This window comes from Micropterus salmoides, unplaced genomic scaffold (genome assembly GCF_014851395.1).
Source record: "Micropterus salmoides isolate LMB-PRFRI ecotype aquatic unplaced genomic scaffold, ASM1485139v1 Ms_hic_scaffold_900, whole genome shotgun sequence".
Classification (NCBI taxonomy): Eukaryota; Metazoa; Chordata; class Actinopteri; order Centrarchiformes; family Centrarchidae; genus Micropterus; species Micropterus salmoides.
The window spans coordinates 1-12353 of NW_024044683.1; the positions used below are offsets into that span (position 1 = coordinate 1).

Sequence of the window (12353 nt, forward strand, 5' to 3'; positions counted from 1 at the left end):
TGAACCTGATCAGTAACACCAACTATCAATTCATTTTCAGAATTTCAACCCTTGGAAGTGAGCCTGAAATTGTAAGTTCAGACACTGAAGCACTTTAGCAAATGTTTTTAAATGTTCTCTAAAGATGAGTGACCGGAACAGCCATATATAAGAAAAAAAAAGTGTAAATTAACATTATAAAACCACATGAACTTGAAATCTGAAAGTAAATTTTGAATGAATTGTTTTCATGACAATTAGACAGGCAACGTTAATAAGTCTGGGTTGGGATATGAAGTATTTTCTTTCTTGAAAATCTACCCTGGGAAAAGAAAAAGTCCCACAATAAAAGAATCACCCATATACACACTAACAGTTTTGCGTTACAGAAATCATAATGGTCTTACGTCATCCTGACGACAGTTGATGGATCTTCGCCTGATATGTAGTGTGGCAGACCAAGCAAGGCAGCAGTCCTTCTCTCATTTGTATCTACAAGAAAAAGAAACATGCAGTAAGATGAAAATGTTTTACCAAGATAATACATTTTGCCTAATTTTATGATGTGCTCTCCACTTACATCTTTCTGAAGGCAGTCCAAAATGTCTGAGTGATTGCTTTCCAGTCTGATTGCTGCTTTGTACACCTCTAGCAGTCTGGGACCAGGCCATCAAGTCCGTTGAGAAAAGATTCCAGAAGGTCTTTGATGACGATTCTCTGAACTCCGCCCTGATCTGAGAAAAGACAGATAGAAAATAAGTCAAACATAATTATGAACAAGACATAGTATACAGTATCAGACAAAACGTGCTTCGTCTCTCATGGAACAGAGCTGGCCATCTGGAAATGATTCTGTGATGAGTGGCTGATCTCCAATTATCTCTTTTCTGCGCTGGGAAAACGTAGCAACCATCAGGTCTTCTACCAGGGGATCAGGGTCTCTCTTCAGCTCAGGGCATCCTGCTGCACTTAACTTGTGCCGATAGTTTCCAAGCTAAATTTCAGGCTGTGAAACCACGAGTACCATCCCTTTTCAACCCTGGCTCCTTCAGACTAGGATGCTTCTCCACAAGTGCTTTGGCTACATTCTCATAGTGATGCCTCTCAGGATAAGCACTAATCTTTGACATACTGTCGGCCAGTGTATCAAGGATATCGGTCTTCAAACCTTTAGGAATCACCATTACAGATCAGTCATTAGCATACCTGCAATTGGCTTCTTTCAGCTGCAGCTCCACATCATGTGAGAACTGTGGAATCGGGAAGGGGTCAGGCCATTCAACAGAATCTCCACTACTAAGAGAAGGGAAGCTGCAAGTGTCCAGTGTAGAATGAAGAGAAAATGAGAAGAAGAGACGTCATCAGCTGTTTCACAGTTGCCCGCCCCACAGGAAGGTCTTTGATGTCTGTTAGGTTGCACAACTGATTATTGAAATCAGGATCCTCAAATTGCAAAATGAATCCACCTCTCAGACCAAGCTTTGTTCGCAACACCTGATACAGCTCCTCAACACTGGATGGGATGTCTTCAATGAAAGACGTCTGATTTCATTTTCTGATATGATGACACGCAGCAGCATTGTAGACTACTTTTACCTGAAAAGAGATAAAAATACATAGTTAAGTATAAATGTTTACTATAACCTCTTCATATCAGTCCCCGTCACACACACATCTATCCTTAAAAAATTATTCCCACATTTTTTAAGTATCAGTGAACAGAACATGGAATCTGATATTTTCTATTCTGAGTTTGGCCAGTTCCATATTTGGTCTTAAATCTGATACTGGCACGATTTTTCGCAATGCAACCTCAGTCTAAACTGTCAATCTGAAGTCAAAGAGATGGGTCACCTGAACTGAAACTGTTGCCTTGAGGCACTAACAGTTGTAGTTAAAAGTAGCTTTCAATATGCAGACATTTTCAGTGCAATTTGTTTCTACAAAGCCATTCAGGTCACAATCTCATCACTGTGGTTACAACTCCAAATCTGCACACTATGTAGTAGCAAAAGTCCTTTTAGGCAAGTCCTGCCACTCGGCCGCCATCTTGGTAACTGCTCTGGGAGCTATTTCGACTAACAAGACCAGGCTCCTACGATTGGCTGAAATAGGTTTCCGCTTTGGTTGTTAAAAGCAGACGATTGGCTTTCTAGCGGGAGGGGCGGGATAACCGCCATCGTTGCCATTATGGGCTTTCCCCATAGAGCTGTATTGAGGATTTGTGGCATGTCTCCTATAAACTGTCTCTGGTAGTAGCCATTGTTCGACAACAAGCCACAACTAAAAATATGGCTCTCTTTATCCTTTTATTAGTTTTATTATGCGCTCACAAATGATCTTGCTCAACTGCAGATCCTCGTAAAAAGGAAACTTTCGAAACTGAATTCAATGGGCTCCATGTTTAATTATGTAAAATTAGTAAGCTGTGTGTGATATTTGTGTTATTGGTCTTTTGCACGTGTGGGTTGTAGCTAGTTTGTACTAAAAGGTGTAAATTCAATTGTTTTAGGGCATAGTTGTGTGAAAGTGTATTGAGCTGCATTATATTGAGGTGTTTAATATTTTGCAGTTCCACGCCAAAAAAACAAAACAAACAAACAAAATAACACTACAATTTATATTTTTTCCGATGAAAAATGATCATTCCCTCGAACACAAATTCAATTAGTTGTATCAGTCAAAATTATCACAATTACACATTTTTCAAAATTGCTCAGCCCTAATAACAGTATAATTACTTACAGTGGGTTTATTTCAGCAAGAATGTCTTGGGAGTGACCAAAAGGTAGCCTTGAATGAAGTATGACACCTGTGGCACGTAGTCATTGAGATCCTCTGGTTTCACCAACAGACATGTAGTAGGACTTTTCCTCACAAGATGGTAACTCCGTAGATGCTCCACATAGTACGATGTAAAACACTACTATACCCATAAATCTTGATATGTTCAGTCTTGCACAGTAAAGCTAGGTAGATTGATGAAAGTGATGACTTGCATCTTCTTGGCAAATTGGCAAGAGTCCAATACACACCACAGACTTTGCGTTTTTTCCTGGAGGTCCCAAGGGATTACAAATTTCAAAGTCGTCAATGTACAAGGTTATGCATAAACTAAAATCTTGACCTGAGAGAACTGGATTACTTTTAAAGTAGTCACCATCCAGACATGACCTTTAGTGACCAGACTGTTCAACTGGTTTGTTTACTCTCAATACATGCAATATTTCTTCTCTTTTGAGTAGATCAGAAAGTAATTTTAGAATAGGGACATAAACAGTATGAGACCTTTGTGTACTCAAAACATATTCAACAGTTCAATGACAGAAAAGTTTTGTCTATAAATGACTGCCTTTTATATTCTGTGCCTAGAGGTCCCTCTCTTGAAAGCAAAGTGAGTGGGTTTGAACTCTGTAATGCTTCAGTCAACGATGATGTCAATTCCTCAGATGTGCAATTATGCACTGTCAAAATATTTTCAATTGCCTGCCTTGTTATTTGTCCAGCACCTTCACCAATATCAAATAAGTCATCCACAATTTCTTGAATTGCTGACTTTGACACATGAAGGACTGCTTGCAGCCTAATTAAAAGGAATGCAATCCGCCTATGAATGGACTTTTGTACAGGCTGAAATACAGGTTCTGGCAACAGTAAATCTGGTGACACTAAATCATCCCCTTCATCGTTTACAAATGACTGACGGTCTGAATGACAGTCTCTCGATTTCTCAAATGTCTCTTTAGATGAAGAAAATATTGCTTGATATTGGTTGGAGCTGAAAAAGTACAAAGTTCACAGTGTATTTTAGCAACAGGATTTGATCCTTTTTTGTGCTCCTTTATATGTTTTGCAAAATCCACATGGGATTGGAGGACTGTCAGACAGTTTGGGTAAATGCAGCTCAAGCCCCGTCTTTCACGTCCATGACTGTCTTTGTAGTGACTCACTACTGTTTTACTGCCAAAACATACAGTACATTAACTGAATAAAGTGTTAAAGCCTTAGCCATTTGAACTCAAAACATGACGAAAACAATCTGTACACAATTATACGAAAAAGGTACTCCTATTTAGGAGAGGTTATAACACAACTTCAACACACACTTCTACCACCTTTCACAAACATAGACAAGGCAAATATTGACAATTTCTTGATATTACAAACATTAATTGTGCATTTTCTTTTTAACCTATCATTTGATGCTTTGGCGATTTATTTTTTATGTGATCGATTTTGATTTTTACCTTCACCAAGGAGGTTATGTTTTCATGCCTGACCCTGTCCATCTGTTAGTTTGCAGAACTATGCAAAAACTAATAAACAGATTATCATTTTTAGGGGACTGGTATCTATGCCTGTAAAATCTAGCTAGGCTCCTTACATGCTTGCTAATAACTGTTTAAGCTGGGTCTCCAACACTGATTTGTGCAGCTGTGTTCATGAGGGAAAGGGAGCAAGAATGTGCTGCGCCAATGCAATCAAATTTTAGATTTTAAATAGGCCTAGTAAAAAAAATTAACGATTATCAATATGTGGCAGTCTGCGTTGATATTGTGGCGCCACAAATAAATTACATATGGGAAACACTGATTTAACAACTCGCCACTGCCTGTTAAAACAGATGCGGCGGATCAGAGGCTGCGGTTTTAACGTCACTGCACTCTTTCAAAAAAAGGTCAAAATCAACTAATACAGATATCTTCACCTGCTCAGCTCTCTCTCTGCTCTTCTCACAGCGCGTCAAATTCCACAGTCCTACTTCACAGTGAGATCGTGAAACACACGATGGCGCCAGTAAAGTTTACCTTCCTCCCGCTGTTTTTTTTTTTTTTTTTAATTGGCAGGTTAAGCTGGAGCTGAGTATAAAGTCACTAATAAGCGAATAACATTGCAAAAGAAACTCGTCACAGATTAGCTAATAATGTTAAGAATGCCCAAATCCTCTTAATTTTGCTGAAGCAGCTAACATTAAGTTAAGTAGCAACTCACCTGGTCAAGGCTAATTTCTGAAATGCCGACGCTTCTCCACCCACATCGTTGGATCAGGCCATGTCTAATTACTGAAACAACGTTGGTAACGTTACGAGCCACGGCTAATTACTGAAACGTCGACTCCACTCCACACATCGTTGGCACGGGCCAAGTTAATTACTGACACTCTATAAAGCAGCTAACTCAAACATTCAAACAACTACCAAGCGCCATAACTGTCCTTTTTTGAGGGGTGAATGTCATAAAAGATTCTGCTTGTGTTTCTTCTTAATAAAAGTAAAAAGTGACATTCGGACTAACATTTACGTTAAACACTGTAAAGTTGGGTTCACTGCTCAACACTAACGTTACATGCATTAATAAGCTGCTCTGAACTATCCTGTGTTCAGAAAGTTTCATGACAGCGATTCGTTTCTTCATAACTAACGTTAAGTTAATTGACTCATTGAATTGGGTTACAATTATTATAAATGACAGACTCACCTTGCTTCTCTTGCTCCAATCCGAAAAGACCCGCTTTTCCGCTGCCAAATCTCATCCAGATCTTTCTGGAAAAAACGTATTCATCCGCTGCTTACCTGCTCACCATTGTCAGTAGGCTTAATTTGCGTTCCTCTTCTTCTCTCAATGGGGAATTGCAATTGGGTGGTGCGCCTCATTAATGTGTTACAAAAATCAATCAGCATAGATATTAGTCGTATATCAGATCAAGATAAAATATTCAGGACTATTTGCACCGCGCATTAATACTGTCGCCACACCGGGGTCATGGTCACTTTTTAAGAGATCCGGTTACCATATTCCAACTCACACTTATAAATTAAACTGACACATTGAAATTTACATTTCACTGAACTGGCTTACAAACCTGAGTTGAAATAGTGATAACTCATTAAATTAAGTTGAAATTTCATAACTTATTATGTTAAGTGATGGTAAATTATAGAAAGAAGTTTCTATAACTTATTGATCCAATCCTTTTTTACAGTGTATCACATTCCTTACTATTACAAAATCTGTGCCTCCAGGGCAAGAGAGAGAGAGCGAGGGAGGGAGGGAGAGAGAAAGAGACCGGAAGAGAGCAGAGGATCCAATCAGAAAGTCAAGTCGAGGTCCAACAGCTCAGTTGGAAGTTGGAGCTGCTGGAATTCTGCTCATTGCTTTGAACTATGACTGAGGCAGAGTTGTACACGCGGTACAAGGGGGTCTATGTGCCTTCAGGTCTGCACCCTCCACAGAGCCTGAAATACTACGAGGAGTTCACTTTTCGCCCAGATGATACTCTCATCGCGACGTATCCCAAGTCAGGTGAGTCCTTGTTCTACGTGCGCACCAGTATTGAACATACAAACATCTTGAATAGGGAGGGGTCTCACACACAGTCTTGATGTTAAAGAATATTAAAGATACCACCCGGGGCCGTCCAAACGGCGCAGGACGTGCGCGGTGATTTCCCTCTTAACTTTAGTAGGCGTGCCTTTTTTCCCCCTTTTTTTTTTTAAAGAAATGCAATTGCGTAATTTGAACACAAGCTCTGTTGCCCCCTTTATATCCACGGTTTAGACTATACGCCTATCTGATGGTTTTTTTTGTCCCAACAACCTACACTTTCACTTTCACTTTCATTGATTTAAAAAAAATTATCACATAAGTTGTTTTATTTTGTCCTAAAACCACCTCTATTATAGCAGGGAAAACACATCATGGCAGCTGATAATGTTACTGTCATACTTTCCCCCCTGTGTTCAATAAGAAAGGAAGCTCACACGTGTCACATTCTTATTGCAGACTTGTGGAAGTGCTGTGGTTTTCAGCCTGCCTAGTCATTAGTGTAATTTTACATTTAAGAGAACCTCTTATGTCCGTTGTTTAGGTACGACCTGGCTGCAGGAGATTGTTCCTCTGATCATGAGTGGAGGAGATCCAGCTTCCGTTGAGACTCTTCATAACTGGGACCGCGTTCCCTGGCTGGAGGAGAGCCGGGCCTGCATCCTCAACCTTGAAGCGAGACCGTCACCCCGTATTTTTACGACACACTTCCACTACAACATGATGCCACCATCCTTCTTTGAAGTAAAGCCAAAGGTAAATCTGCCATATAGTCTAAAGGAATCATGTCTTCAAACAAACAGTATATTTCGAAGACCGAAAAGGGTTGAATGATTAATGGATGTCATGTCATCACTGCAGGTCATCTACGTCATGAGGAACCCCAAAGATGTGTTTACATCCTCCTTTCACTATTATGGGATAACAAACTTCCTGGTACACCCCGGCCCACAGAGCGACTTCCTCCACAAGTTCCTTGATGGAGACGGTATATCTAATGTTTACACCTATGCAGTATACAGTATTTATTCCTAATACAAAACACATCACAGAAAGTGACAGGAACCCTCAACTGAACTGTATTTTATGAAACAGCTGTGGTCACACAGCTGGACAGACCATGAGGTTTAATGCAAAGAATTAACCTTATTAACCTTACTTACATTATATGTAAAGTTATAATGTATGATAAAGGAAACTGTGTTTTGCTTCTAGTTATTTTTGGCTCTTGGTTTGACCATGTGAAGAGTTGGCTGAATGCTGAAGATAAAGAGCGCATACTGTACATCTCCTATGAAGAGCTGATAATGGTGAGACCTCCTAAAATCGCTTTTTCCAAACAATTCTGACCTGACAAGAATACACAGTCACACTGTGAGAATCACTGTATGTATGAGATAGTCTGTGTTTCTCTCTTGTGCAGGACCTGAAGGACTCTGTGGCCAGAATCGCTCAGTTCTTGGAGAAATCACTGGACACTGAGGTGATAGAGAAGATAGCAGACCGGTGTTTGTTCAAGAACATGAAGCAGAACAAAATGTCAAACTACTCCGCAGTTCCTTCTGAATTCATGGACCAGACAAAGTCAGAATTTCTCAGGAAAGGTCAGTTTACAACAATAACACAGTACACGTTAAATTCCACTGTTACTGGATGCAATCTATAGAGCCAAACGACATTTACTGGGAATGACCGCCTATAGAATATTACTGTACACACACTATACAGTGTAACACATTACTATATTTCTAGTGAGCAAAGTCATCATTTAAAATTGGGCCAGCTTTCCTTCAAATGTAATCTGATTCCTCTTTTTGCGTGCTGTGTTTCAGGAATTGCCGGAGACTGGAAAAACCAACTAACAGCGGCAGAAGCACAGCACTTTGATGCTGTTTACAAAGACAGAATGAAAGATGTCAAATATAAGTTTGCATGGGATTAAAATAAATTCACTGAAAATTCTTAATGGAAATCATCCCACCATACTGTGATGTAGTGTTGTAGTACTCGAGACCGGTCTTGGTCTTAAGACCACATATTGATGGTCTTGTCTCAGTCTCGGACATTGAGGACTCGGGATTTTATTTCAAGACCATAACTTTGGGAATATCAATAAATTGCTTTTGACTATCTGATATGTTAACAACCTAACTTTGATTGGAAGTAAAACAAATTGCTTCAAATGCAACCAATAACCCTAATTAACGACGTCACCCCTCCCTGCGATGCTTATGTTGATTTCAGCTCTTAGTGTTTGTATGTGGGTGTTTTAATGGGAATGTGGATCTTTCAGATCAATTTGTGAAGTACCTATGATCTCGTTCCACATTGTATTGCATGCCATGCAATGCCCTCCCTCGGTCTTGGTCTTGGATCAGTCTCAGCCCCTAAAAGTCTCGTATTGGTCTCGATAAACTCTGGCCTTGGTCTTGACTACAACACTACTGTGATGCACAGAAACCTCTGAAGATGCAGTTGATTTACTTCAATTTAAAGGCCATAATGATCTTATTATCAATAACTATAACAGTAACTGGTATACATATATATATATACCAGACGTTGTGTATCACATACTCACGAGTACAGAAAGAGCATACTAACACATGTTAATAAATAAACAAATAAATAAACAGTTGACCTTTTTACTCTTCCTGAAACAACATTCCCGAAAGGGTCATTCTTTGTTACACCATGAACACATTCATCTAGCTGAGCTTGGAAGTTTATGTTTTAATCAACTACTCTGTTATATGTTGAAAAAAAACCCAGGATTTATAAGCATCCTGATTTTTCTTTTTTTTCCTGTCGACCCAACAACCTACAGAACCTCTTACATTATGTTAAGTATTTTTTATTTGCAGTCCAGTGGAGAGTGCTGTCAGTCAGTTTTATTTAAATAGGGTGTGTGCGCTACACCTATTACATACAGTATAAAACCCTGAAAGCACATTTTAAACATAACAGAACCTGTATTATGCATGTACGATAAATAACCTGATAACTTAATAAATGTTATAACTCTGCACTGAAATGATTGGACTGTTTTAGTTAAGTTCGTCAAAGTGTCATCCCAACAGTCCCGTGTTTCACAGTTTAAAAGGCCAAAAGAAGCAGCAAGGGAAGCCCCTCAAAAGAAATTAGTTAATTAACACAAGACAATCTCTATTTGTAGTTTGTTTTCAAAAAGCTATTCCCTATGGTTCCTTAATAGAGGACGTAGCAGCATTGTTGGCCATTTGTTCAAATGGTTAATTTGCTCAAAGTTAATTTGAATTCCAAAGTAAGCACGCTTTCCGATGAAAATGGAAATTCAATTTTCAACAAACATCAAATTGTACTATCCATATTGAGAACAGGGATGGACAAGAGCAGGACCCATATCTCTGGCTTCCCAACGAACTGAAGTCCAGTTTCAGCTCTGTGTTGGTCTCAACCGGCTCCTCAGAAAAATATATCTGGTTCGATCTCTGATGTCTCACAATCAAATTAAGTTTACTTACTTGCCTTATAAATTGAAATTTGGCAATTTATAGTTCCCAGATTGTTACACCGTTATCCCTTAACTTCACATCATGTTCCCTTGTAACGGCCCATGCTGTACTGGTACTCTATTAGTATAAAAAAAAGGCAATATAAATTGGGAAGAATAAAGCGTTACCCAGATACCAACTACTTGACAAGCAGAACAAAGCCAAATTAAAATTGTTCCTTTGTATTTTTCAACCATAGTTGGTCAAAAGGAGTACTTTTTACTGTTTGTTTTTGGCTGTGCGCCTTTTGCTTTTAAACAGAAGATAATTTCAGCCTTCAGCTTGAGGGTGAATGTTTCATCAACAGTGTAAGAAACAACAGCTAAACTGATCTCAAATGTAGCCTACAGCCCCAGTTGCACCTGTTGTCACAGGACTATAATTTCAGAATGACATGTGCACAAGGGCATCAATTTGTGTTAAAAAGTGGTGGGACATAACGGCTCAGATTAGAGGTGTGATGATACACTTGGATCAAGAGATGCGACGAAGCACGAGAAGATTTTTAACACCATTTTGAAGAAATAGTAAATGCTGAAATAAATGAGCGGGGGTTCTGGGTGTCCTCCCCCAGAAAGTTGTAGCATTAAACACTTCATTTCCTTCAGTCTGACATTCTGTTCCAGTTTATGGTGGAAATGTCTTTATATAAGAGGGAAACAAAATTCAGCTGGCAGGCAGCATTTTCATAAATATAACGCAGTACTTACCAGCTTTATTTTAGCTCAAGTCACTTTTTTGGGACAGTGCACATTTGTTTTGTCTACAGACAACATAATGGGTGCTAGTAGGCTACTACGCATGTGACAATGATTTGATATTAGCAGCTTTTGGCTTTGCTCAGGTCGCAGTTATTTGTGACGTGTGTGGATCGGCGTTGACATTTGGACTGAGCATCCACCCCCCCCACACCTTAACTAATCATTTCATCTGGTAAAGACCTGTGGCCATACGGTCATTTCTTCTGCGTTTGTCTCGCTCTCTTGATGCGTTTTGGAGAAGCAGCTGTCAGAAACTAAACCTTGCAGGTGCAGTAATGTCACAGCAAGCAACATGTGTGATAGAGAAGCAATAGGCAGACAGGAAACTCGCCAGCTGAAACAGTCAGTTAGCGTCCAAAATACAAGCTGATCAACATGAGCTAATCAGACAAGGATTTAACGGCACCTGCCATATTAGTCTTCTGAAACTTTGTGGTTAGTATCCTGGCAGCAGCAACCCTTTGAGCTGAATTTATGCAATTGGCTAAACTCAGAAAGCTCTCCTGGTTTAGACAGGGATTTGTTGGAAACCATAGGCTGTTGTCAGTGAGCCTTTTCATTAAATCTCTGAAAAATAAGGAAACAAAAATAAAGTTCATAGTTTTATTTAAAGCAGAGGCAAAAAGCAAAACCTTGGATGCAAGTGAACTCCTGCATGGTTCCTAGTCCCATACTTATGGCTTCTTGATGAAAGGCCACCAGATGCCCTTTTTGGCCCAGCTCGGCAGAGTGGCCGGCGCCGGCCCCACAGTGGGCCCGCTCGGCAGAGTGGCCGGCGCCGGCCCCACAGTGGGCCCGCCCGGCGTGGTCGGCGCCACAGTGGGCCCGCCTGGCGTGGTCGTCGCCGGCTCCACAGCGGCCCTGGCTTTATTGCAATATGACAGAATATGCAACTGACTGCATCCATGATGTTCTAGTATGTACATATTTTATTTGCATGACTGATGTAGACAGCCATTCTAGACGTCACATGGTGTGCTCAGATTAACTACATTGAGATTATGAACTAAGGCGCTACACCAACATGCATTTTACCAGTAGGGTTTCGTAGAATCTTCTCCTGTAACATCTCACTGCAACAACTCTGTAGTACAAAGCAGTTACTGTCAGCCTGACGCTCTGAATATATCACAAGTGTTCTTACCTCTTACTCTCCTCTGCAGCCCATCATGTCTTTCATTTGGGCCACCAACTGGCAAACAAGAGCCTATGGACAGTGCACTCACTGTTAATTTATGTTTGTGCCATTTCAAAACACAGATCAGTTTGTCACAGTAACATTTCAGGAATGAACAAACTTTTAGAAGTTACAGCAAGGCATTGGCTTCTCATAGCAAAAACATTTTGGCTCAAACACAACTTTACAACTACCAATTTCTTCAACACATGCTTCAAACAGAAGGAATATAAAAACCTTTAGCAAGAAAAACAGTCAGCACGCAAATAACCAAGACCTGAACAGCTCCCATTGCTTCAGTCACCAAGAGGAAATGCTACCTGTGCCACATGTGAGGGTTAAAAAGCCCATCATGCTGGTGACACAGCTGTTGCTGATCAGCTCTAATTGGCTCTCAGAGGAGTCAGTGGGCCTGTCTCACTTCATCAGCAACATGTGAACCTGTACAAAGTGCATATAGGGTACGTGGGGACTTTGCTGTTGCTGCTCTAGAAACAACATCTAGTGATATTGAAAAGTCAGCAGGCGTTTCTCATTTCTCAGTGTGTACCTCCTCTCTTGGCCTCGGCTGTGTGCCTT

General features: G+C 40.2%; 2 protein-coding genes across 2 annotated transcripts; one reads left to right on the forward strand and one right to left on the reverse strand.

Moving 5' to 3' along the window:
- The first annotated feature begins 6057 nt into the window (after positions 1-6057).
- On the forward strand, positions 6058-8963 carry LOC119896296 (sulfotransferase 2B1-like). Its single transcript, XM_038709743.1, has 6 exons — positions 6058-6282; positions 6848-7059; positions 7165-7291; positions 7519-7613; positions 7727-7907; positions 8136-8963. Exons 1-6 carry the CDS (start codon positions 6144-6146, stop codon positions 8243-8245), a joined length of 864 nt encoding a protein of 287 aa, XP_038565671.1. The 5' UTR covers positions 6058-6143; the 3' UTR covers positions 8246-8963.
- Positions 8964-11186: 2223 nt separating this feature from the next.
- Positions 11187-12123, reverse strand: LOC119896299 (vegetative cell wall protein gp1-like). The gene is made up of 3 exons (XM_038709745.1): positions 12012-12123; positions 11742-11804; positions 11187-11462 (listed from the first exon to the last, which is right to left on the reverse strand). Exons 1-3 carry the CDS (start codon positions 12064-12066, stop codon positions 11272-11274), a joined length of 309 nt encoding a protein of 102 aa, XP_038565673.1. The 5' UTR covers positions 12067-12123; the 3' UTR covers positions 11187-11271.
- Positions 12124-12353: the final 230 nt, after the last annotated feature.